This window comes from Drosophila navojoa, chromosome 4 (assembly GCF_054131105.1).
Source record: "Drosophila navojoa isolate 15081-1374.11 chromosome 4, UAZ_NAV_1.0, whole genome shotgun sequence".
NCBI classification, from domain to species: domain Eukaryota; kingdom Metazoa; phylum Arthropoda; class Insecta; order Diptera; family Drosophilidae; genus Drosophila; species Drosophila navojoa.
The window spans coordinates 24,272,441-24,299,996 of NC_142892.1; the positions used below are offsets into that span (position 1 = coordinate 24,272,441).

At 39.1% G+C, this 27,556-nt stretch overlaps 2 protein-coding genes and 1 long non-coding RNA gene across 4 annotated transcripts; 1 reads left to right on the plus strand and 2 right to left on the minus strand.

Moving 5' to 3' along the window:
- Positions 1-1,990: 1,990 nt before the first annotated feature.
- On the minus strand, positions 1,991-3,459 carry LOC108650330 (uncharacterized). The gene is made up of 2 exons (XM_089259853.1): positions 3,235-3,459; positions 1,991-3,175 (listed from the first exon to the last, which is right to left on the minus strand). The coding sequence occupies exons 1-2, from the start codon at positions 3,246-3,248 to the stop codon at positions 2,188-2,190; spliced, it is 1,002 nt and encodes a 333-aa protein (XP_089115979.1). The 5' UTR covers positions 3,249-3,459; the 3' UTR covers positions 1,991-2,187.
- A 3,371-nt stretch (positions 3,460-6,830) lies between these two features.
- Jhbp6 (Juvenile hormone binding protein 6) lies at positions 6,831-8,455 on the plus strand. Of its 2 annotated transcripts, none has more exons than XM_018102755.3 (6): positions 6,831-7,015; positions 7,316-7,408; positions 7,459-7,612; positions 7,675-7,808; positions 7,864-8,013; positions 8,114-8,455. In XM_018102755.3, exons 1-6 carry the CDS (start codon positions 6,931-6,933, stop codon positions 8,311-8,313), a joined length of 816 nt encoding a protein of 271 aa, XP_017958244.2. In that variant the 5' UTR covers positions 6,831-6,930; the 3' UTR covers positions 8,314-8,455. The 2 variants fall into 2 exon arrangements, with proteins under 2 accessions (XP_017958244.2, XP_089115646.1); XM_089259520.1 differs by having other exon boundaries at positions 7,319-7,408.
- A 7,447-nt stretch (positions 8,456-15,902) lies between these two features.
- Positions 15,903-16,984, minus strand: LOC149091537 (uncharacterized). Its single transcript, XR_016196649.1, has 3 exons — positions 16,354-16,984; positions 16,205-16,290; positions 15,903-16,038 (listed from the first exon to the last, which is right to left on the minus strand). It is a non-coding gene; the product is annotated as an uncharacterized LOC149091537 (long non-coding RNA).
- Positions 16,985-27,556: the final 10,572 nt, after the last annotated feature.

Below are 27,556 nucleotides of genomic sequence, written 5' to 3' on the forward strand. Positions count from 1 at the left end.
GATATGCGAGCGCAATGTACGGACATTTTAAAAACATTTGATTATGGCTTCTGAAATCAACGCGTTCAAACATACGGACAGACAGACGGACAGGGCTAAATCGACTCAGCTCGTCGCCCTGATCAAGAATATACATATATACTTTGTGGGGTCTGCCACGCCTCCTTCTGCCTGTTACATACATTTTAACAAAACCATTATACCCTGATTTCCCATTTTCAATGGGTTCAGGGTATAAAAAGATTGCAATTTATTGTTACTGTACCTTACACGCCACCACACTCACAACTTCGATAAATCGAAAATTTTCCATCGATCTATCGCACTTCACAAGTTCCATCGATACTATCGATAGAAGGAGTAAAATAAAATAGAGATAGAGAATTAGGAAACAGGAAACAAAAATGTGAGAAATATTAGGAAATAAGGACAGAATGACTGAAATGAAAAGACAGAAAATGTGAGGTTCGAAGAAGATAAACATTGTAAAGTTACTTTTCAAAGCCGGTGTGACAGACTCAGTCTCATCAGCGCCAGCACTTACAAGAACATTTGTAAATGTCTACGGAACATTGCGTAAGTAGAGAGAAGGGGAAAAGGGGGGAAGCTAGTTAATGTTTGAGCAAACCACGCGACATAGCCTCGCCGATCACGCCCACGCGTTCGCACGCGGGAAGGCGTTGGCAATCGAGCCGCGCTGCTTGGCGCACTCAAGACTACCTGGATCGGGGCTATGCGGGAATGCTGAGGGGCTAGTGGGGGACATTCGAACTACTGGTTAGTTGTTAAATTCGCTATCAACTACTAATAAATGGGGAGTCGTATTTCTTCTTTTAATACCATTTATTAAGATTAGCTTACTCTATTCCTCTGTTCCTCGCTGAACTTATAGTTTAAGAATTCACCCAATCGCCGCTCGTCAGGGCTCAGCACTCGCTAAATAATCTTCATTAACACTCACCCAATAACATTTACATTTACTCATTAATCTTCTTCACTGTTCAATGGCTTGACCTCGACTCCTCGTCTTTATTATTCAAAGGCTCGACATCTACTAAACTACGCTCGCAGCTGCCCTTTTTCCCTGCCCTTTTTCGGTTCTCACTCTCCACAGCGACGGCAATGCAGCCCACCACAGCAAGCTTATGAGCCGCACGGTTGCATTGCCGATCGCCCCCCTCAATACTCAAATATCTGCACCCCTCTCGAAAGCTAATTGCTACGTCAAATTATACCTAACGGCTACACTTAATCACTAAGTTAGTGAATTAATACTACGCTTACATGCTACGAACTCTAAAATTATAATACTAATTATGTCTAAATCTTACTCGCTACAAAAATCAAGATCATAACCGCTTCCTTTTTTCACTTTTCATTCTTATATCTAAATCTTATTCGCCACTAAACTATGCCTACAAAATCCAAAAATCAAACTGTTCTATATATCACTCTTTAGTTCTTATATCTTAATCCTTATTCGCTACTAAACTAAGGCTGCAAAAGTATGTGAGGCGGATCGCGGGCGAGCCGTCTCACAACATTGGAGAATTTTCAATACGTTATTAAGGAACGTGAAATAATTCGTGTACTTATACATATGTACATATGTATGTACATACATACATACATACATAATGCAACCTTTTCACTTCGAGTTTTCAACATTATTGTGCGTCACTTTACTCTTCTTCCATACCACGCTCAAACTAATACGTTTTTGCCACATATTATAGTTATGTTTGTATGTACCTCACTTTGTTGCATTGTCAGTCCGAGACTACGCAGAACAAAAAGATCTGTTGGGCTCGCGAACGAATTACACGCAAAGGAAAGGGATAGAACCCCATAACGGTAAAACAACAATATGGTTCTCTTTCGTTCTCTTTACTTCTCTGACTAGAGATGATACATATGTAAGTCAGTGACGGTACAAGAATAAATTGAATAACGAAATATCGGAAATACAAATTAATAAAGAAAATAAAAATATCGATATGACATATATTTTATTGGTATAATTCCGTTTTTGAATACTTAAAATTTTATTTAATCAGTCATGATTTTTTGAAAGTAATGATAGAAAGATAATAAAGGAAGCATAATATTAATCAATATAACAATTTTATGCAGATCTAGACAACCAGAGACACATTCCTTCCTTCTCTAATATTGAAATAATTGGACTTAGTCATATGTCATGTCAGGCTTCAATAAATCGCCTCGGCGACTGGAGCGACTTATATATGATAGCTGTACCTCATGATCTGAATGACAGCTGGAAGATAGAAATGAATTGCCTAGCTTGGTCTCTAATTCCTCCTGGGCGGAAACATGTGAGCAGCTCCTGGCTATCTTATAGAGATTCTCGTACTTTTGCTGCAAGGTGAGTAAGTTCGATTTGCCAGGTCCTTCATAGAAGTCCTTGGCCGTGAATTTGCAAAAGTCGATTAGCCCCAGTAACTCAGAAATATATTCCCCATTTATTTTTGCTTTCCCTTCGATTGCCGGAGCAATAAATATTTTCTCATCGTCACTTTCTGTGTCTGTAGGAGCAGTATCAGGAGCATCCAGATCGTGATACTTTATGTACATCTCAATCAAGTTGAAGCGCTCTGGCTCACTGAGTCTGCTCTCGACCACCTCAATATAGCTTTTGAACACATCTGTGCTAAACTGGTATATGGCCGAGTGGTTGAGCACCCTCTTGGCGTGATTCTTCAGGTCACGAGAAACATGGTCGATCAGCAACGAGTAATCCAGTGTGTGAGCGCACTGGAAAAGACGCAGAAGCTCTTCTGTGTCGAACATTTCCTTGCGGTATAGCAGATGTCGCACACAGTCCTCCTTGATGGACTCTACCAGGTACTTGTTGCCGAACTCCGCTAGCTTAACAAGTGTATCGAAGTCGTATACTTCAAGCCTCTCGTCATCGTAGCCGTACACATATTCGCGAAACTTCTCAAACACCTTTGGCTCCACGTCGTTCAGCTTCACCTCTCCGCTGCTGGACTCATTGTAGTTGCCATAGAGCATGCGATCGAACACCTCAGAGGCGCAGCTAAAAATCAGCTTGTGGCACAGAAATACCTTACTTCCTTCCGTAGTTTCGATAATAAATTTGCAGTCGGCATGGCGGTTGGTACGCAAAATGTCGGTCAAAGAATCACGCATCCTGTAGTTGGGGAAAATTAACAATTTGGATCATGATTCATACAAATATGTATATAGTACCATGTAGTAATCATTATTTTAAAATATTCCTTTTGTCTTTAGAAAAAAATAGAAGTAAATGGCTCAGATATCGTATCTCAAATAATTCTCCCGATGCTGCAGTTAGCAAAATAATTTCATTCGGTCAATTTAAAAATGTTTGCTTTGTTCTTAGAAACGTTCAAGTCAAAAGTGCTCGAATATCAGAAACTCTGAACTCTACAAAGAGTTGCTACTATCGGAATTTATTTGAATTGAATTCCTTTTGTAGTGCGACTATTTTCATGAACCTTCCAATCATGAATTTCTTATTTCTTATCATGAATTTCTAGTATCTAAAATACGTTTCTTTTTTTTCAAAATTTGTGGCGAAGGGGATGTGATATCTAATAACTGTAAATTTCAAAACCTTTATATCCGTCAAATGTATATACAATGTAAATCTATATACATATAGTCTACATCTATAAAACAATGTCGTGTTTGTTACAAGTCTTATAACTTGAGATCTGCTTGACCAATTTTCATGGTTTTTGATTTGTTGGATTTGTCTCCGCCCCGAAGAGCAGAATATATCTTAACAATACTGGAAAATTGACGAATACTTAAATAATACATCTAAAAGTTCTTTAATTTGAATTTTCTCAGTAGGCTTGGTACCATTTACAGTTTTTGGTCATGCTCTTATGTAAAACAATTATTCGTGAACATATTATTAATACGTGACCGAGAATATATATGGTGTTTGTACTTATCAGTTAATGTGGTGTAGGTACTGAAATATTTGTTTTATTAAGTCCCGTCGAGCCCACGTGACCTGTGGAACAAATGCAAAGATAACATATCAGAAGACATTTTATATCGAATTTGTGTCAACTCAAGAAATCCCGATCTTGAGGCGAATCAGGAGATGCATAACCAGGCGTTGATCTTGATCGAAGATATGTGTTACCTCATATGCGGCAGTTTGTTAGGTTAGTAATACCAGCGAAACATCGCGGAATGAATGACGCATTTAATGGAGAATTAGAACGTGAACGTGAATGTGATCCACATGAACTAATCCAATCAGTTCAAACGAATGTACCACTGTTGAATCCTAAGCCGAGGGAAGTCTATGTATGATACACTGATTAATGCAGTCGATGATGGAAATAGTGGCTTTTTATACCCTGAACCCATTGAAAAAAAGTATGTAACAGGCAGAAGGAGGACTGGCAGACCCCACAAAGAATATACATATATTCTTGAGCAGGGCGACGAGCTGAATCGATTTGGTCCTGTCCGTCTCTCCGTTTGAACGCGTCGATTTTAGAAGATATAAGAGCTAGAGACTTAAATTTTTTTTAAATGTCCGTACACAGCGCGTGCATATAAAATCGATAACTCATTCCGACATTTTTTTTATCGAAAAAAAAGTATCGAAAATCAGCTATGAAATGATATCTCCCACATCTTTAAAGCCAGAGTCTTAATGTATATTAATTTCGGTGTTTGTTAAAATTTACCCCCACTCCTATATCCACCCCTCACCCTTATACATATTTGTAAAAGGCGTACCTCAAATACTAGAGACTTGTGCTTCCGAATTTACACACATTTAAACAATACGATTATGTTCTGAATATTTAATCAAGATCGTACGTCTAGAAATTAAATTATTCAACAAATAAATTCTAAAACAAGTAGGAAAACTCTAGTCGAGACTGCTCGACTAGGAGATACCCTGAACCCTCCAATCTGATATTCTACTCACTCTACACTTCGTTTAGGCACACATACATACACACGCACATATTAGAACGCGCTCTGCTAACTGCGCAGAAAGCGCGAATAATTATTGAAATATCAGTTGCTCGAAGTTCTTAGGAGGTCTCGACTAGAGCTTTCAAACCAATATTTTTTTATGCGCCCGGTGGAACTGGTAAGAGATTCCTCATGTCTTTGATTTTGGCCACTGTAAGTATTGGATCCGAAATTGTGGTAGCCATTGCTTCTTCTGGAATAGCGGTCACATTGCTAGACGGATACCGTACGGCTCACTCTGCGTCAAAATTGCCGTTAAATCTTCAAACTACAGAGCAACCGACATTTCGAAACACTTCACAATGGCCAAAGTTTTAGTAGCATCAAAAATTATCATATGGGACGAATGCACAATGGCGCACAAACGTGTATTGGAAGCACTAGAACGAAAATTAAAAGATGTTTTGGTGGCTCGATGATTTTATTATCTGGTGATTTTCGACAGACACTACCAGTAATTCCAAGATCTATTGCTGCCGACGAATTGAACGCTTGACTCAATGCATCAAATCTGTGACGATATGTAAGCAAACTTCAAACGATCTATCGGCTGATGATTTTTTGAAGCCATTGCTGAATATCGGTAATGGCCGTGTTCTTGACGAATCGAGCGGTTTTATTTCATTTCCTCCAAATTTTTTCTATTTCGTCTCATTAAAAGCTGATCTTATCAGCAAAGTATTTCTGGATATCAATACTAAATGGTTAAGTGAGCGAGCAATTTTGGCGGCTAAAAATAAAGATGTAGATGACCTCAATTTTATAATTCAAAATGAAATCGTAGGTACTCTGTACTCAGTCAAATCCATCGACTGTGTAACAAACGAAGAAGAAGCCACAAATTATCGAACTGAATCTTTGAACTTCTTGGATGTGTCTGGTTTACCAACGCACAATTTACAACTGAAGGTTGGCTCGGTAAAACAAAAATGTCGTTTACCACAAGGTGCTGGAATGAAAATCCGATTAATAAATTCAGCAGAGTGTATGTTTTCATCATCATTCATAATAATAAAATACTTTTATATTTCTATCAATATTAATATTGTTCAGCTAAAATGTAACACGATATTCTTTGACTGTTAGGCGGTTCGAAGTTCACCAGGTAAGCTAGTATATGAGAAATCGTTTTTATAAAATTATTTTGATTTGGAAATTAATTATCCTCAAAAAACAAATCAAAATAATTTTATAAAAACTCTTTAATTAATTTTAATTTTAATTTCCAAATCATGTGCTCTGTACTATTTGATTATGTTTATATTGCCAAAGGAAATTTACAAGACAGAGGTAAATGTAATCTCAGCTTTTTCTTTAAATCAATTACCATGAAAATAAAATTTAATCAACAGTTTCTTTTACCGAAATTTCCAATCTATAAAACATCCATGTGATAGCATAATGTATTTCAAAATGTTTCAATACATCAAGTTCAAGCCCGAGCAGAAAATCGAAATTTTTCGAGAGCAAGCGTATCGATGTTAACATCAATGATAGAGAATTAATTAATTGCTTGTTAATGATGTCGCAATCCAAACGTTAACCAAGCCAGTGACAACATTTTGCGTACACTTGCGAATTTTTATTGGCATCGGCTTGTTCCCCAGCGAGAAACAAGAAAACACAAGAAACCCGATGATGAAATAATGGGGCCAACTGAACTAAACTGAACAGCGTCTGTTCTCTCTTGTGAGCACTTCGGCCAGTTGTCGAGTCGAAGACATTGCGTAATTATGCAAGCCGCTCAAATCAAGTTTTTCCTAGGCCGCAGCGACGAAAGTGAGGTACAATATTTTTGAAATTCGGTAAGCAATTTCCACGCGTGCAACTTAGTTTTCATTCATTGCTTGGCGAGGTCAGTCGCTAGGAAAACAGAGCCGCAGACCATAAAGAGATCTCTTCGATACCAAGATGAGGGAACTCATACGACGCGCTGTGCTCCTGGGATTGCTCATTCGCTTCGCTCGGGGTGACGATGCGTTTCTGACTGATCCGCGTAAGTGTCACGTGGATTGAGAGCTTAGTTATCAGGCTTAACACTTAGATCTAGCTTTGATGGGTTGTGGCTGGCGATTGCTTGGCCGAGTGCAGCGCTTGCTTTTAGCTCAATTTTAACATGAATCAAAAACCACTTGGCGCTGGCTAGGCCGGCACGCAGTGTTACTAACCTACTTCATGGCTTATTGTCAAATATTGCACCACTAAACCGGATCTGTTTCTCTGTATTTATTTGTGTCTTTTTATTTTGAAATTCAACTCAACTGAAATCAAAACCTCAATTTTAATCGAACCGCAGCAGATTACATCAAAGAATGTAAAATAGCCGATACGAATTTTGTCAACTGCTCCACGCAAAGCATTCAGCAGCTCTTCGACAAGCTAAACGATGGTAAGTCGCTGACATAAACACGGCCTGGGGTATCTAACTGGATATTACAGGAATTCCGGGCCTCACAAGCATCAAAAGCTTTGATCCTTTCCACTTGAACCGCATACGCATATCGCAAGGCAATAGCAATGCGATCAATCTGAAAGTCGAGCTGGCCAACATCAAGATTTTTGGATTCGGTCACACCAAAGTGATTGAGAGCTTGTAAGTCGCACCGTGAGGCGCACTCACCTCGTTATATTACCTGCTTTGCTTTGCTCTGGCAGAGTTTTCAAAAAGGACTACAGCTGGAAGACCACATTCACGTTGCCGGTAATGAAGCTTCAAGGCGACTACAGTTTATTCGGGCGCATTCTGCTCATACCATTAAATGGGCGTGGTCAGGTGTTTTTAGACGCAGGTGAGAGTAGCTCAAAGATATTCGCTTCCGTCCACTGGCTAGTGTCCTTATGCAGATAACATGACTGTCACCATGCACACCAAGACGCGACTGTACACCAAGGGCGGCTTCACTTTTTACAATGTGACCAACTGTCGCGTGGACTTCAAAATGGATGGCCTGAAGTCCTACTTCTCTAATTTGTTCAACGGCAACAAGCAATTGGGTGAGCTCTCTCCTCTCTCTCTCTCTTTCTCTCACACACACACACACTTTCTCTCATTCTCTGTATGTCACCCTCTACTCTTCAATTCTGTTTCTTGCAGAGGACAGCACCAATAAATTCTTCAACGACAACTGGCGAATGCTGGCGGATGCTCTATACACTGTTATCACGCAGACAATCGAGGACATTCTGCTCGATGTTCTGAAAAAGATTTTCCACTTCATACCAGCGAACTACTTTGTCAGCGATATTCCCACTCCGGAACAGCTGTATGGTAAAGCGAAGCCGAAACTAAAATAAACGTAGTTCAAGAACTTTGAGCTCTTAGTGATATTTATTGGTTTCGTTATCGATATAAGATTATTTAAGCTGACTAACTATGGTTTTCGCAATATGAGTTATGTCTTGCTTTCCCTCGAAATATATTTCGTCGAATCAAATGTGAATACTGTGTTCAATTAAAACCATAAAAAAGTTGGGCGTTACCGACTGCGCAATACTCATTCACTCCCCATCAGCGATTAAGTAGCCAAGTTTTGCTCTAATACTGTTGAAAATTCAGATTTTCTCAATTCGCCACGCCCTTACTGGGCGTAGACTCTTCATTTTTGGCCAGCTCATTGAACAAGCTAACGGTAACGTGGCTGCAGAATTTGGAAGCTTACGCTCAAAAAATGAAAAAATTACAGGGTATTTTTTGATTTGCCACACCCCTATAGGGAATCGATAGAGGAGGTTACTAGTAACTTAACTATCCAAATTTGAAGCTTCTAGCTCTTATACTTTAAGAGATATAAACTTTTGCGGTTTGCCACACCCTCTGTGGGCGCACATACATATGTCACAATATCTTCAAGTCCGATTTTCCACGCCCCTGAAAAGCGCAGACATATAATCTACATTCCAAATTTCAGCATTCTAGCTCTTCAACTAATATGATTTCTGGTATATCGGAAAATGCATTTTCCGGTTTGCCACGCTAGTGACCCCGCCCACGCACATACACTGGCGAATGCGCTTGGGTTGCGCTGCAGTGCACTGCAGTGTTGGCAATATTATAAGAACTTATATGTTGAATAATTTAATTTCTAGACGTACAATCTTAATGAAACTTTCAGAACGTTATCATAAAGTTCGAATGTGTGTCTAAAGCACAAGTCTCTACTACTTGAAATACGCCTTTTACAAATATGAGGGTGAGGGGGTGGATATAAAGGTGGGGGGTAAATTTCAACAAAAACTGAAATTGTATAAAATGCATCTTAACATATTTGGACACTCTAGCATTAAAGATGTGGGAGATTTTAAGAGATTTTCGGTAAAGGTAACAAAATAACGGGATGGGTTATCGCGCGCTCTATATACGGACATTTAAAAAAAAAATTGAAGTCTCTAGCACTTATATCTTCTCAAATCGACGCGTTCAAACATACGGAGAGACGGACGGACAGACAGACAAAAATCGACTCATCTCGTCACACTGATCAAGAATACATCTAATTTGTGGGGTCTGCCACGCCTCCTTCTGCCTGTTACATACATTTTAACAAAACCATTATACCCTGATTTCCCAGAGAGTATCCAAATTTTAAATATATATTATACAATTTCGGTTTTTCTTAAAATTTACCCCCTGCCCCTATATCCACCCCCTCACCACTTCTTTGTAGAAGTCGTATATCGAATACTAGAGACTTGTGCTTCGATATACACATACATTTAAACATTATGATTACGTTCCAAAAGTTTCATTACGATTGTGAGTCTAGAAGTTAAATTATTCAACAAATGAGTTTTCGTTATATTGACAACACTGCAGCGCAGCCTAAGCGTGTATATGTACATATTCACGGAATTTCTTGAAGACCTCTGGCTCCACGTCGTTCAGCTTCACCTCTCCGCTGCTGGACTCATTGTAGTTGCCATAGAGCGATCGAGCACCTCAGAGGCGCAGTTAAAGATCAGCTTGTGGCACAGAAATACCTTACTTCCTTCCGTAGTTTCGATAATAAATTTGCAGTTGGCATGGCGATTGGTACACAAAATGTCGGTAAAAGAGTCGCGCATCCTTTCGTTGGAAAAAATTAAGTAAAAACTTAGCTAGCATTGAGGACATCTGTAGTACTTACCATGTAGTAATAATTATTTTTAAATATTCTGTTTGTCTTTTCTAAAGAATAGAAATAGAAGTAGATTGCTCAGATACCGTATTTATATAGATTCTCTGTATGCCATAATCAACCAAATAATTTTATTTGATCAATAAAAAACAAGTAAGAACGTTGCAGTCGGGCGCTACCGACTGCGGAATACTCATTCACAGTCCGTATACATGATGCTATGTTTACAAAGGGGCATTTATTCTTATTTCAAATTTAATTTGGCTTTAAAAAATTTTTATCGAGTAATCGATAATTATTATATTGATCGTGCACTTTTTGAGTACAAATGTATGGTAATTTTCGTTAATAGCTTTCGGTCACACCTATTGCAGATTCTTAAGCGTTTGCTTACATTACAAAAGCGCGCTTTTTAGCAATGTAGTTTTGTCAGATGACGCTCTGTTATTAGTTTATTGTATTTTAGCTACCAGATTCTCAAGCAAAACGATAGCGTGGGTGAGTTATGTTACAGCGGTGGAGGTTCAAGGCCCCTTCAATGTTGTGTATTTTTTCATACATATTTTGTTTTTTTATTAAATATATACTTATTTTATTCTTTTTTGTAATTAAAAAATTTTATAAGTTTAAAATTGTTTCTTCTTAAATAGCCCTTATATATGTATGTACGCATTTATGCATGTATATGTATGTACATAAGTCTGCACGCATATGTAGCATTCCAGCGTTTCTTATGCACGCGCTCATTTGTATGTGTGTATGTATGTACACATAAATGCATACTCTAGCGTTGAAATGATACTGATTTGTTTTTGCTTTGTTCTTGAATTTACCATCCGCTACTCTCATAACAAGAATCTTATTTTTAGATTTCATTTTAATTGCAATCGTCGACAGTAGGTGGTGGCGCTGCCAGCAAAGGCGCCGGTTCAATTTGTTTTTGTTCTTTTGACAAACATGACTTGGGTGCGAGTTCAAATCCCGCGGAAAACTCTTTTTTGTAAATTGCATATTTTGTTATTTTAGCTTCTTTTATATTTTTTAAATATTTAAATTTTATTTTTAAATTTTATAAAAATGTTTCCTTCCGTGTTATCAATGCCTATTAAGCCTATTTGTATATACATGTACATACATAGATAGCTCAAGCATATAAATGTCGTAATTTGATACTACAAATGCCGATTGCTACGCCCCTAGTGGCCGTAGACACCTCATTTTTGGCCAGTTCTTAGAAAGAGCTAACGGTAACGTAAATGCAAAATTTGAATGCTTACGCTCAAAAAATGTAAAAATTACAGGGTATTTTTCGATATGCCACGCCCCAAAGAGGCGTGACAATTATTTTTGGGGCATCGATAGAGGAGGTTACCAGTAACTCAACTATCCAAATTTGAAGCTTCTAGCTCTTAAACTGTAGGAGATATAAAGTTTTGCGGTTTGCCACGCCCCCTTTGGGCGGACATATATCCACTATAGCTTGTTGGACTTGGGAGGTCAACTCACGTATATATACCAAATTTCAAGTCTCTAGCATCAATAGTGCCTAAAATATAGCCAAATTTGAAAAATCACTATATCTTCAGGGCCGATTTGCCACGCCCCTATTAGGCGTAGACATAAAAAATTTTCATCAGTCATTATAGAATTATAGCATTAGCTCACGTGCGAAATTTCAACGTTCTAGCTTTAGAACTTTAGGAGATACAGTTTTATCTGATTTGCCACGCCCCCAATGGGCGTAGATATATCCACCATAGCTTTTTGGACTTGGGGGGTCAACGCGGATCTACATACCAAATTTCAACTTTCTAGCTCTTCAACTAACATGATTTCTGGTATATCGGAAAATGCATTTTCCGATTTGCCACGCCCCTAGTGGGCGGATCGGAAAAATTTTAACACTTTATAAATCGGAGTTATACACGAGTATGTGTTCCAAATTTCAAGTCTCTAGCTTCAATAGCGGCGAAATGAACTGCGTTCATACGGACAGACGGACAGACGGACGGACGGACAGACGGACAGACGGACAGACGGACGGACAGCAAGACGGACATTGCACAAAACCAATATACTAATTCACTTCGTGAATGAGTATAAAAACTTGCTTTGTACTTAGAGCCGTTCACAAATGAAAGGGTCGTTCGGCACCCACCTGTGTGAAGACGAACTAAGCTTAATCGCCACGTTTATAAATACCTCGCGACCCTGATCATGAATATATGTAAATGGGATCTGCCATGTAAGAGATTATTAGACACTAATTTCCAATATACAATAAATTTAAGATGTGATCAACTTACAAGTGAACAGATACAACACTTAAGCATTTTAATTACCTTTGATGATTTGATCTTTTGGAATTTCTTACACTTATTCACGAAAGTGAAATAGGTATATTGGTTTTGTGCAAGGTCCGTCTTGCTGTCCGTCCGTCAGTCCGACTGTCTGTATAAACGCTGTTAATTTCGGCGCTATTGAAGCTCGAGGGAAGTTTGGAACACATACTCGTGTATAACTCCGATTTATAAAGTGCTAAAATTTTCCGGATCCGCCAAGGAGGGCGTGGCAAATCGGATAAAACTGTATCTCCCAAAGTTGTAAATCTAGAATGCTGAAATTTCGCACGTGAGCTAATCTTTCGATTCTTTAAAGATGGGCACTATTGATGCTGTTGGTTTGGCTACTAAATTTCTAATGGGGTGTGAATGAGTATTCCGCAGTCGGTAACGCCCGACTGCAACGTTCTTACTTGTTGTTTTTTTTTTTTTTGACGCAACGATCTTACGCTATTATTCAGTAACGGAATGTACAACGACGCATTGCTATTGAGAATTTATCGAGTAGTCTTGATAACAGTGACAGTTTTCAACATGCTTTCATGTAAAACAATTATTCATGGGCAATTTCTTAATACGTGAACGTGATAAATAAATATACGTGTTTTATTAGTATAAAAGGTAAGGCAAATAATGAGCAATCGCATACGTTAATGTTATTACTAAAATGTTTTTCAACTTGATTTATTTATGTGTGATCAACAGACAAAAATGCAACGAATACGCAAGGGGCTAATTTGAGCCGTCGAACATTCAAATATAAAGGCATGCAAAATAGCAGAGCCCAAAGTAGTCAACAGCCGTGGAGGAATTGACCGACAACGTCAACAAGTACTTCGAGCATTTGCATCACATTCATTTCTTCGCCTAGCATTTCAGTATGATGTTGAATATTACGTTCATTCCAAAAGGGTTATTAGTACATTGGACAAGGAGTGCCCACACTGTCAGGCCCTTTAATTTAAAAGTGAGCCGATCGGGATGTGCTCATTAGGAAAAGTAAAACTCCAAGAAATATAAACACCGCTGGAACCATTACACGGCTTCCTTATTGATACTGATCCAGATTCTTCGCTGTTCTTGCAGTCGATTGAAAATTCAATTCATGTTGTCAAATGACATCTTTTTAACTACAAATTCTGCTGCAAATGATCAACTATTCAAAATCAAAGGCCAAGTTTACAAGGTCGGCTCATTGCTCCCAATCCGAACGAACCTTATAAATTTGTACAAATATACTTTATGGGTGGCGAGGGTACCAAGCGCGCACTTGTTAATCGCTTACTTGAAATCGTTGCGACTGTGGCGTAATGTTGAACGAGTACAATTGTACATGAAAATACTGGATCAATAAAATTACAAACCGATTTCTGCACAATCAACTCGCAAGATGCTCTCATTGACTGTATATTTCCCGATGTACGCGCGCAATATAAAAATCCTGAATGGCTAGCAGAAAGAACCATTTTAGCAGCGAAAATATGTAATACCAACAAATTCAGTGTCACAAATCTGTTGATACAGTTTGCGATACTACCGAAGCTGTAAATTACCCAGTAGAATTTTTAAATTCATTGCCTGGTAAAGGTATGCCACTGCCACCACTTATAATTGAAGGTCGGATCTTCGGTTATTTTGCTCCGTAACTTGAACTCATTACGCCTGTGCAATGGCACACGATTGGTAGTTAAACATGTAAGAAAGCTCTAGTCGAGACTGCTCGACTACGAGATTTCCTGAACCCATACACACACAGGCGGGCTGCGCAGCAATGTTGGCAATATTATGAGATTTTATTTATTGAATAATTTAATTTGTAGACGTACACTCTTAATGAAATGTAATCATAGTGCTTAAATGTATGTTTATGTTATGTTTACCGAAGCACAAATCTCTAGTATTTGAAATACGCCTTCTACAAATATGAGGGTAAAGCAGTGGATACCTATATCCACCCCTAGGTGGAGGGTAGATTTTAACAAAAATCGAAATTCTTTAAAATGTATCTTAATATATATTTAAAATTTGGAGACTCTACCCTTAAATATGTGGGAGATATAATTTTATAACTGATTTTCGATCCGATTTCTTATTGATAAAAAATTATCGGAATTCTCGCGATATATACGGACATTTTAAAAAATTGAAGTCTCCAGCTCTTATATCTTCTGAGATCGACGCGTTCATACAAACGGACAGGGCTAAATCGACTCAGCTCGTCACCCTGATCAAGAATATATATATCTAATGGGGTCTGCGATGATTCCTTCTGCCCGTTACATACTTTTTCACAAAAACATTATACTCTGATTTCCCATTTTCAATGGATATGACATAGCAACGGTTGCCGGGTCATCTAGTATTCATATTTTTGAAATGTGTGTCATAAGTATTTAAATCCGTTTTTTAAAGAAAAAATCGATACTAAATATTTCAGTTAGAAATAAAATATATGAACCTGTTTCGTAGTTATATACTATCGAAGTTTTAGTATGCTCATACTAATTTGTGTTGTTCTTTTACTATAGCTGAAAGATATTCGCCCGTATCAGCATGCATCACAGACTTGAGGCAGGGAAACTGCGACTTTTTAAAGCAAAGCTGCTTCCTGCTGTGCGGTAGGCGCATTAGTGTCCTTCAAGTGGCGTCTTAGTGCATGCACCGTGAGAACTGACCAGAAAGAGCTCAAGGCGGTCAAAAACAAACGACGCCAACTTTGTCAGACATTGTGCGATATACACAAAAAGGAGTTTCATGTATGCTCCGCCATATATCAGGATAGATGTCATAGCCACCAGCCCTCACCTAATCGGGCGTAGTTGGGCACCACTTGTAAGGGCGAAGGAGTAAAAAGTCATTTTCGACCATGCTATTTGTTATTTTTTTAGATATAAGTGTGGCCAGTGGAAAATCGAGTCCGCGAACTATTCCTGTTCTTGACTGTCTCGAGTTCTGTGCGCTCGGGCAAGGAGAAATTTCGGTATCTGTTATCCTCGGCTACATCGCTCGTACTCGTATGTACTTTTCAATGGATATTCATACATATATGCCACCGCCCACATTTGTCCTGCTCAAGTACTTCTTATTGCGTTTGCTGTTAAGCGCACTTTTCAATTACCCCAAAGTGGAGAGCACATTTATTTTTGGGCCAATTACGAAAATTAAATAATTTACTAGAGTGACCCTCAGGGGGCGAAATAATTTATTTTCTTATATGAGTAGCATTAATAAATATGTTTATTTATTAAATTGCTTCTGCCGAGTCTGTATGCTCGAGTATGGCTTGAAAGATTGCATTCGAATTCAGATTTACTTTTCTATAGGTATTCATTAAATGTACAGTTGATTCGTCTTCAGATTGTCTAAAGTCAATTTATGATTGATAGCGAATTATATAAGCCAGAAAATTGAGAGCCAATCCAAGCTGTTAAAAATTCAATTTTTATTAACGCCACTCTTGATTAAAGAATTTGCAAAATGAAATTCGAGCTGATGAGTTGGTGAAATTGACGTAGACGTAGTAGTAGTAGTAGTAGGGACGTCGTGAACCTTAGCTTGAATTTCTGTGATAGAAAATGATTCAAAACATTTTTTGCGTTTGGCCCTCAAAAATTTTGCCTATTTTTGCTAATTTTAACAATAATTTGACAACACTGAGCAGGAGACCCAGGCATTATAAAGTTCTAAAACAATGAGCGCAGCATTAAAAATAATTATCTTGGGACTTACATCACAATAGCAGTCCTTTGTCCAACACATCCTTTTCTAGGCGCCTTCGCAGAGCTGTGCATTTCCGGCCACACTTTCTTCCAGGACTATTAAAAAAAATATATGCGCATGTTAATTTAAATAAAGTTTGGAAACAAATAGAAACTAACGAAAGGAGCAGAGGATAGGAAAAGCGCAACCGGTCAGGATGCCCGAGTGAAGTTAAGCGAACAACGATGGCAGCAACAAAAGGAACCCACAGCCCTGCCCGGGCGGACTCTGCTGTTGGCCGGGGACAGAACCAGAGCAAATATTAATCCACAAAAAGGAATTGTCACAAATTGTGTGCTATAGCCCAGGTGGCGTCTTCTGCCCGCTGGGCAAACAACAGTTGCACAAAAAGGACAAAGGGACTATTCTCCCGCTTGCATGTGTGTGTGTGTAGCTGTGGAAAGGGGCTGTAAAAAGGGTGTGAGTACAGGCCTCTAGCCTTGACAGCGCTGATTGTTTCAAATCGCAAGTTTGGCTTACCTTTTTGGGAATTAATTTGGCAAATAAACGCTGACAAAACGCAGGCAACTGGACAAGGACAAAGCTCTATTCTATTCCTTTTGCAAGGCCAACTAATAGGATTTTGATGATAGTTGCTCGGTTTGCCATCTACTTCGACCCTCGAGCCTCGGGCGTTGCAGCCTTCGCCATAATCAATTTTTGGCCAGGTTTTTTCTGTTGCTCAGTTGGCCTCTCGTATGATTGTACCCTGTGACCCATGAAATGAGTTTTGCCATGTGTGTGGTTGTGTGTGCTTGCGGAGGCAAACGAAATGGCCAAATGAAATTACCAACACATTCAGTCAGAGAACGAGACGGAGATGGCTCGGCCCCTGAGCCGCAAAAGCCAAAGCCAAAAGCTGAACCGCAATTCGTATTCATAGCATATACATACCTCACTCTCTCACACCACTCTCTCTATCTGCCTCTATATCACTCTCTCTCTCCCTCTCTGTCGTTCTATGGCTTCATATCTCAATGCGGGCTTTGTGGGTGTGTGGCAGTATTATAATTAATTTCAGTGGCCCAAATATGTAAATTTTATTACGAGCCAAAACAAAAATAAATTAACAAATATAGCGCATACGTATTCGCAAATTCTATGCTGACCAAAGGCCGGCTTCTAAGCCGCTTAAATTGACTGTTGTTGAGATGGAGGGTGAAGGGCAATGGAACGGATCGGGGCAGTTCTCTATATGTGTCCACGTCCATGTCGCAGTTCATCAACCGCCAACTCTGGCTGCCACTGCCTTGTTACGAGAACAAAACTTTTGTTTCCCGCTTCCCAATTTTTTTTCAGCTCTTTTTTTTTCATTTTTTTTTTGGCGACTTTTTTACGTCAACTTTAAATGAATTTCATAACAGTTTTTGTGGCGTTGCTGTTGAAAAAGCCAACTTTGCATGAATTAGTCACTGCGCAGATCACTGCCCGCACCTCTTCCCAAGCAGAACACTGCAGTTGCGGCTCCAGGGAAGCATTGCATACTTTTGGGGGTATTTTAATTAGCGGCTACCCCACGCAGTTAGCGAAAGATCTTAATTAATAGCCAGATTGGCCCCTAAAAAGATTTACAGCTTTGCCATTTATTACGACAAAAAGCTGCGTCAACTTTAATGATCAAAAACAAAAATATAAATACATAAATACATATAATTTAGCTAAAAATTATATATGTATATATGTATATATTGATGTATATAAGACTGTAAATGGCTGGAGGAAAATACACATACAACAGCAGCTGGCAAAATAAAGTATATGCAAAGAAAACCTATTAGTTGCATGATATACGAAACCGTCGAGCCAAGGCTGCCGAACCATAAATTCAAATAGAGCAAACTGAGCAAAGTTTGGGATAAACAGCAGCAGGCTGTCAGTGCTGTTGAGAGGATGCAGCCATTTGGTGCACATTTGCAGGCAAACAAAGCTGCCAAGTCATCAGCGCCTATTGGCCAAAGGGGACTCCGCGAAGGCAGAGCTTGGGGTGCGTGTGTGTGTGTGTGTGTATGGGGCCATCATCATTTTGAAAACCTTGGCAAATAATTTGAAAAATAAACATTGAAATTCAGACGGCTGTCTAGCGAAGAAGCCAAAAAATAGACTCTAACTTGACATCCCACGTTTCTGCTTCTTCTGCTGCGGCGTCTTGTGTTTAGCCATGAATATTTGTTGCTAAAGTCAGATTTGGAAAACACACTTTTGCCATTTTCGAAAATCACACTTGAATTCTCTGTCGTTGTCGTCGCAGTTGTTTGTGTGTTTTGTTGCTACTTGAGCACTGGAGTAGATGAAAGGCTTTCGGCATTGGCATTGCGTAGACTTGAGCGTGGGGCTCACAGGTTCATAGTTCAGGGAGCGGGTAGCCGCCTGCTTGTTGTTTATTTATCGCAGCGTGTGCGGCTTTTTTACTCTAAACCTCGTGTAGCTTTCCAGCTGAAGTATGTTTGTCAATTGAAATGCTAGACAAAGTATCTATAGACCCACAGGATGATGATGATGATGATGATAATGATGTTGCTTTTGATGCCTGCACACTTGTGGGTGGAAGGCATAGACGACACAGAGACGACTATATCGAGAGGCTGACTGCACTTAAAGGTTATCGCATTTTGTGGCTTTAATGGATACGGATTTGCGCGCATTTCAATACGTTGCATTCTTATTCAATTCGGATGAAATGTTAGTCGACTGTAAGATAAAGCTTTCATGACTTACTCCTGGCTTAAATTAAGTTATATATCTGTGCAGATCTACCTAAAATTGAGAGCAATGTTAAACACTAATTCAAAGTCATTTCGAATTCGCCCTCGAGTTTTATTATATGATAATCATAATTTTTTTATGATATGCTAGTTCCTCATATAGGTTGCTATATTCTTAATTGCTTTATAAAATTATATGTAAGTTATTTTAGTTTCTAAAAATGAGACAATTCAACGGATTAGCTTAGGCCAATCTATGGTGATCCACAGTTGAAATTGCTGTAAAAATTGCTGATTTGGGCAAAAGTTGTCATAATTAAAGTTTTTGTGACAGAAATCGGAATGATTGAAAAAAGTCAATGTATTTTTGCAGTCAGCAGCTCAATTGCGGCATAAATGCTAAATGGATATATTGGACAGGAGCAGCTGCAACAACAACAACAAAAACAGCATGTACTTTGGCAGCTGAACGCGTGAAAATTAATTAAAATATTCCTGTAACTGGCAAACGCCGCCGGAGCATAACTGAATTTTAATTGAACGCAATCAATGCGAATTTATGAAGTCCGTTTTCCCCTTCCCCGCCCTGACATCCCCTCCCCCAACCGATATCCCTTTTTGGCAGCCCCTGACAGTTAAGCAGTTGGCCTGTCTGCCTGTCTGACGGTGGGTCGCTCCCTTCCTCTGGGTCCTCTTGCGATTGGTGTTAATTCGCCTGCGAGAAATTATTAAATGGAAAAATCAACTTTGCCTTTACCTTCAATTCAATGGCAATCCTTTTTAATGTATTCGTATAAAGCGACTCGTTTCTAGGTAGAGGCAATAAAAGCATAATTAAATTTCAGGAATTTGCTTCTGACGTCCTTGAAGAGCTTAATATCACTGTTCGAGGGTTCTGCCTATTGCAGAGATAACAGGTAATGCAAAGTCACATAATTTATATATAACAACTACGATTCAATACTTATATCATACAATCTTCATATTCTGTAAGTTACACAGTTATAATATATGTACATATATTTTATATATATAAATACGTATATAATAATATTAAACATTTATCATAAACAAGTAGGAACGTTGCAGTCGGGCGTTATCGACTGCAGAATACTCATTCACATCCCATCAGCAATTTAGTAGTTAAGCTTAGCTCTAATACTGTGCCACGCCCCCTACTGGGTTCTCATTTATGCCAGTTTTTAAAATGAGCTAACGGTAACCTAACTGCAAAATTTGGATAAATACGCTGCAAAATTGAGAAAATTACAATGTATTTTTCAATATCCCACGCCCCCAAGGGGGCGTAAAAATTATTTTTAGGTAATCAACAGTAACTTAACTATTAAAATTAACTATTAAAACTTCTTGCTCCTTTACTTTAGGAGACATCAACTTTTGCTGTTTGCCACGTCCCTTGTGGGCGGACATAAATCCGTCAAAGCTCTTTCGTCTTGGGTGGTCAGCCCGAGTATATTTACAAACATAAACATATATATATGCATTGCAGTCCGAAATTCGGAAGTATATACAAAATCACTAAATCTTCAGGTTAAACTCTAGGAGATACAGTTTTATCCTATTCGCCTTAATGGGCGTCAATATATCCTTCATAGCTCGTGGCCTAATATTATTTTTGGTATATCGGAAAATTAGAAAATCAGATTGGAGGGTTCAGGGTATCTCCTAGTTGAGCAGTCTCGACTGGAGCCTTCTTACTTGTTTTCAATGGGTTCAGGGTTTAATAAATGGGCTCTAAACTGACGACTGCTATTAATAATAACGATTGTGTCATCTAAGCTGAAATGTAGAAACATTAAATGGAAAAATTTGTATCTATCTTTGCATAAGCCGTAATAAGTGTTATATGTATCTCTGTTTATTATTTGTAAACGAAACATACTGGCTCTAGCTGAGGTTTAGCTGATCCAACTGCATAAATAATTGACCAGGCTTCAAGGACTCTACCAGTGCTTGTGTACAGGCATCAGCAGATGCTGCTGCCAAGTGAATATTCGAAGCTCGAGCTCTCATTTGGTTCAGGCAAGTGAATGGCTCTCGTAGTGCGTAAATAATATGAGAGCGCAGTTACTGACGCAATTCAATATATGTAAATACAATTAAATAGATTACACATTGAGTATCAGATTGGTGCAGTTGCATATTTATTTCGATTTAAGGCTGAAGAAGAAGGAGAAGCAACAAAAGCAAAGGCGCAATGGATAAATCGAGTAGAGAAAATCAGTGTGACAGGAAGAAACAATTTAAGCACATTGGACAGGATAAGCCCTTGGCCGTATTAGTGTCTAAAACAATGCAGTAATACACGCATGCACACAAACAGAAACGTGTGGCTATACGGGCAGCACTGCAGCTTACACAGTTCGAGAGCGACATGGTCGTAGATTTTGCAAAAAGGATTTCAGAACCAAACGAACCGAAAATTGTACAAGTCCTCGGCACGAAGAGAGAGATGAGAGCGAGCAGGATGACAATGAGAATGGCGACATTTTCTAACGCAATTGTTTTTCGACAAGATGCGAGACTGCTGATGTGTGTACTCGTGTGTGTGTGTGTGTGTGTGTGTGTGTGTGTGTGTGTGTGTGTGTGTGTGTGTGTGTGTGTGTGTGTATGTGTGTGTGTGTGTGTGAGTGATGTGTGTGAGTATCTTGCAGACGACTGCTACTTGTATTCCTCCTCCTGTTATGTGTGTGTGGATGTGTAATTGATTTTATCGGTCATGTTAATTTTGATTAAATATGCAAATCGACGTTACAAATTTCGCATTTCGCACACACCCACCACATACACACACATACGCGCACAGACACGCACACATTGCCGTCACTGCCATTTCCAATGCAAACCTCAAACGGGAGGCACGTGCAACCCAGACCAAATGCAAGGTGGATTACCTAGGAAGCAGTTCTCAGCCAGCCTTGGCGACCCCCCTTGACAGTTATTATGTTACGGTATTATCTCGTTATTTATGCAGCAGATGACAAATGCAATTTGTTGTTTGCACAAGGGAGCTGCAGCACTGTTAACTGGCAATAGGCAACGACCAACGGCCAACGGCCAATGAACATTGGACAATGGGCAGCCAAAAATGGATGCAAGGACATGATAATTTCCAATCATTTGAATAATCTCCTTCTGGCAGCAGCCCGTGACCGTGTCCGTGTCCATGTTGACCGTGCGCTGCGAAAATATTAGCTTAAGAAAATGTCTAACGAGCTTTACGTGCTGCGGCATGCGAAGGTGTCCCTGCTGTGGCTGTCATCCTCTGTGTGGGATGTGGGTGTCACCTCGGACTGTGGCTGTGGCTGTAGCTGTGGTTGTTGCTGTGGGCCTGGTTGGTTTACTTTGTTGCGGCTTTGGGTATTGATTAAAATTTTCGAATTCGGGAATCGACTGCCATGAGAAGCATTGCTAATTAGCAATCGCAGTCTGAGCTGCTCAGGGTCTGAGCTAAATGGCATCAAAACTATATACAAATATTCGCTTCAGCTCAAGTGCAATTTCCTATAAGTTACATGCGCTGAGCAGAAGTCCTAGGAAAACCTCCATTGACGCAGTGCTATCAGTGATGCATAAGCTGTTTACCAATGCTCGAATTCTAATCGTAAATCGAAATCACTTGTTTAAAGTGGAACACTCAAATACACATGCGTGTATATATTATATACTTATATACATATATGCAAGCATACGTTAGGTGACAGCATGGTATATATACTTACGGGCAGTGCCATATATCTTATCAGGGCTATAAATGTCTCAATATTAAACTAGCTTACTCAACAAACGCATATAATATAAATGGAAAAGGTATATAAATGTGGCCGCCGTCTTTAAAGCACACGACGTACAGTCCCAGTCAAGTGACCCGGGTGTTTGCTTTAAAATAATTACTGAAACTGAGTCGAATGAGAGATATTTCTGGCTTGGAACAATGAGGGTGATTGATAGATGAATAAATGGCGAAAGACTTCTGATATAGATCGAAGTTTCATTCTACTATTATAAAAATGTATATGATGAAAGGGTTGAATTGAACAGGAATATTAAGAATAGGTATTCTGGGACAACGAGGTACCACCGGTTGAATCTTAATCTTAATCTAACGTTGAGCGTCTTTACTCATAACTATGAAAGATATGTATATTAACTTACTACTTAGTGCTACGAATTGCCATGAGTAAAACATTGCATATATCTCAATTCAATTGCTGCGAAGTATTTTGTATTGCATGACTTCGATAATCAGCAAGGTGCAGAGAGAAAGCACTTTAAATATTGTGTTGTTTTGGTTGCAGGGTATTTAAAGACAGGCATATCCTATTAAAGCATTGACGGGCACAGGTAGCCTGTTGAAATAGAAATAGTCATAGGAAAAATCTAATTGCCACAGAGCTTGACAAATGATGTTGGCTGGTTGACTGCTCTATACAAAGGGAATGAGGCAGGTTGCTCCCATTTCAGAGGGCGGCTGCAAATTGTTGCAATTGCTGCCTGCAGCTAGAAATGGCGCCCTGCCGACCTGCTGGAAAAACAGACTGACAGTTGAATCGACTGAAAAGGCTACCCTTAGCAGTCCCTTGCTCCATCTCGGGCAGTGCTCCCGGAGTGTAAAAAAGGTGCCATTAAACGATTTTGCTTTGCAGGCTGCAGGCTGCCGCAGGTGTTATCTGCCTAGGCTGAGGCCCACCCGCCTTGCCTTGCATTTAGCGGTCCTCGACTTTATAGCACGTCTCGGCGTGAGACTGTACCTTAAACTGCAGCAAGTGAATATTTTTTCTTTGGCTTGAATGAGTCCGGAAATTGAAAATCATCTTAAACTGTTTGCATTGGTGGGCGGCAAGAGCGGAAATTATTATTTCTTTATCAACAGCTTTCTCAACAGCCTCACTTGCTAAACTTCTCTGAAAAGTTTCCTTAGCCTTGAGTACCATCCCGACTCCTCCCCAGGCCTGCACTTGCACACTTCGACCCACTCCAAGTATTAATGAATTGTCTGCAACCCAATCAAGCCCCGCTGCGTCCTGCTTACGTCCTGCAATTTGTGCATTCATTATCCAATCACTACACGTATTTTTTAATCAATCTTACGTGCAAATATGCAGGAGTCCCCGCCGCAAGGCCCTGCATGACTTGCTCACTGCCGAGCGAGTCTCTGGGCTGTCCTTTGTAGAATTTAAATGTATTTCTTAGCCTCGCTCAGCTTTGCATTATTGATTGCAAAATACCAGTAATATAATCAAACTGAAATTTCTCTAAAGCCATTTGCGTCTCTCGAGACACATTCGAAACCCATTTGACAGTTCCGGCCACAGCGCGGAATGTGGGGCCTAGGCGCATTTGTAGGGCTTTACAATATATTTTTATACACTACAATGATAAGGAACTAGTATGACAAATAGAATACATACTTGCCGACCAATTTTCAATTGGTGTCAGTATCTCTAAGAATGGCGCCACACTTGGGAGGTTCTACCATATAAATACAGTCATATAAAGGTAGTCTTTATACTCGACAAATGTATTACTAATTCATGCGTTAGCTCACTTTGATTATCCGCATTACTCTAGACCAACTTTCATATATCCATTTAGTATAAATCTCTTTATTAATGATATCTAACTATCTCTTTTGATACCCTGAACCCATTAAAAATGGGAAATCAGGGTATAATGGTTTTGTATAAAAGTATGTAACGGACAGAAGGAATCAACGCAGACCACATAAAGTATATATATTCTTGATCAGGACGACGAGCTGAGTCGATATAGCCTTGTCCGTCTGTCTAGAGAGCTGAAATTTTGTGTGCATACTCGTGTATACCATACGGAATACGAGTTTGCTTTATTTTGTCGATAACTCATCCGATAACTTTCTTGTGGAGAATAATCGAAAAATTGATTATGTTTTTTTGAGCTTCATCTGAACATTATTAGACCTGGAAGTTTGCTGTGTATATACATATTATATCGCCGCTCATTCGTAAAAAACGAATTTCAAATGTACATAGATTTGAACATTATGATTACGTTCTGAAAGTTTCATTAAGATTGTACGTCTAGAAATTATATTATTTAACAAAAAAATTCTCATAATATTGCCCACACTGCAGCACAGCCCACGCGCAGTCGCTGCTAAACTGCGCAGTTTTTATACGTGCGTGCGAATGCATGTGTATTTATGTATATGTGCATACAAGAATAAAAAAGAATAAAAGTATAGAATGATTAGAATATCAGATTGGAGGGTTCAGTGGATCTCCTCGTCGAGCAGTCTCGACTAGAGCCTTCTTACTTGTTATTTCTCTCTTTTATCTTTCTCCCATACAGATATGAGTACATATTTCGACTATTCTAAGTTGACTTTTTCTCAGGCGATTCGATATTTGTAATTTTAATCCCTGAATCTCAGTAAGCCATTATCGGTCTCAGTTAGATTCGGGGTGAAACAAAGTAGGGCGAGTGTTTCGCCCTGAAGTTTCCATAGCCCATGGCACGATAAGTCATTCGTTAAAGTTATATTCGAACTTTTGGCTTGTTTGCCGTTCGGCAGGTATAGAAAATTAGAGTAATACATATCAATAAATATTTCAGCTTGCCCCAAGATAAGATAGAGCGACTTATATTCGTTCGACGAAACAACAAATTGGTATTTTTTTCGACTTAAATTTGTAACATCGAGGTTAGTCGAACCGCGTTATATAATATCGATAAATATTCGTTGGGTGATTCGAAGACTTCGGCGGAAATACACAGCTCAGCATAAAATCGATAAGACAAGAAATGTGGTTTATGTTGCAATAGCTACTCACCTCTTTTTGTTGAAATATGCGATGACACTTACTCAACTCACTTTACAAGAAATGATTTGTTTATCAACTTCTTTCACTCCTATCATTTAGCATAGTGCCGTACAGCTATCTTAGGTATATAACTATTTTACTGCTCAATATACTGTTCTCTGTCTCAGCAGACAGATACAGCTATCTGATTCAACTGGAAGCAGTTTGAAGACTGCAACCAAGTAGAGCGGGTGAAAGTAATGTTAGATATGTAGATATCCTAAACAAACTCGGTACGAATAGCATTTGTCATTGTAACATATGCTCGCAATCAGTCTATAGATAGACTACTCGAGATTGACATGCATATCATATATGAAAACTTTGTTTGCACAGCTCGTTTGCTTGGGTAAATATATAGTAATAGCACTGATGAGAAGTCCTCTTTCGGCTCTTACTCGAAACAATTTTAAAAATTGTTTATTTCCGCCTCTCCGTGCAAAGAGTATAGGGTATCGCTTAGTCGGGCACTCGCCTGGAAGAACTTTACAAATTTTCTTGGACTGCCACCGATCGTAGTTTATTGACTATCGATTTTGCTGTCTTATCTGATAGAAACGCGTCTATCAATCTCATTGTGAGAAGCTAGCACGATCAGTTTTCAATTTTAGAATTTACAATATTTGATTATCCCATGCGGGGTATAGTACGATACAGTGTCTGCCTTCTTAAACTCTTCACCTGATTGTCATTTATCGAAGGTAATGTCTATATCTTATCGCGCTCCGCTCGCTGGTAACTGCCCAAAATGTATATATAGCCATCTACCTGTACATAACTATATAGTATGTACAGCGAGTGATATAGCTTGATTTTGGGTTTTTTTTTTCTGCTTATCAATAATATGCTCGAAGAATTTCACGGCTTTTCACGCCGCTCTTGACTGGTGTTTGCTTTGTGACCGCGGTGCAGTCTCCTCTGTTGATATGTCATCGGTAGAGAGAGAGCTACCAATTTCTATCAGTTTCACTGTATCCATGGAGAGAACGGAGTCTCTTCGCTTTATGTATAACCTGTTGGCCCGATACCTTGCATGCATTTGGAGCCTTAGCTTTGTACACTTGGCGCTATTTATTCATGGCATATTCGTCATGAGGTCGTCATATCTCTGTCGGTGTGTGTCGACGTTTCCTACTATCGATAAGAGCGGCCAATCCAAATCCAGTTATCTGCTTCTCACACACTCACACACCACGCACATATGCACACACACACACGCATGTATTGTCAGAAAGATATTGCCTGAGTAAAGGTAAAGTAAATAAAATACTGTCGTCAGATAAGGCATATCATATAAAAAGCGATATCTATGAAAATATGTCATTATTTCGTTATTGAACTCCGAAGTGCTTAGTTCTGCGCCGTGTTTCGACTTCCTCTCATGTGTTATAGACATCTACATATATAAGGATACACCTATTGACAGAAATATATATGCACATACATATATATTTTTATATAGATTGTCATCTGTGATTGCTGTGCACATTGCTCGAATTAGTGTCGCGAGTGAGTTTTGATTTCAAGCAAAATGTGTATTCCCTGTAATTCACAGTCGGTGTTGATTGGCAAGTAGAATAGCAGGCTTATCACATGTACCATTTGACCTAGTGTGAGATTCTTCTATTCTACTTTCGACAAACACCAGTCAGCGTCGTTTTCGCAAGCGATTCAGCAAAGATTCCGTCTCACAGTAAGCAGCGCTATCTCGTATCTGGAAAGCCCTCGCTTCGAGTATCTTATGTAAATATAATGAA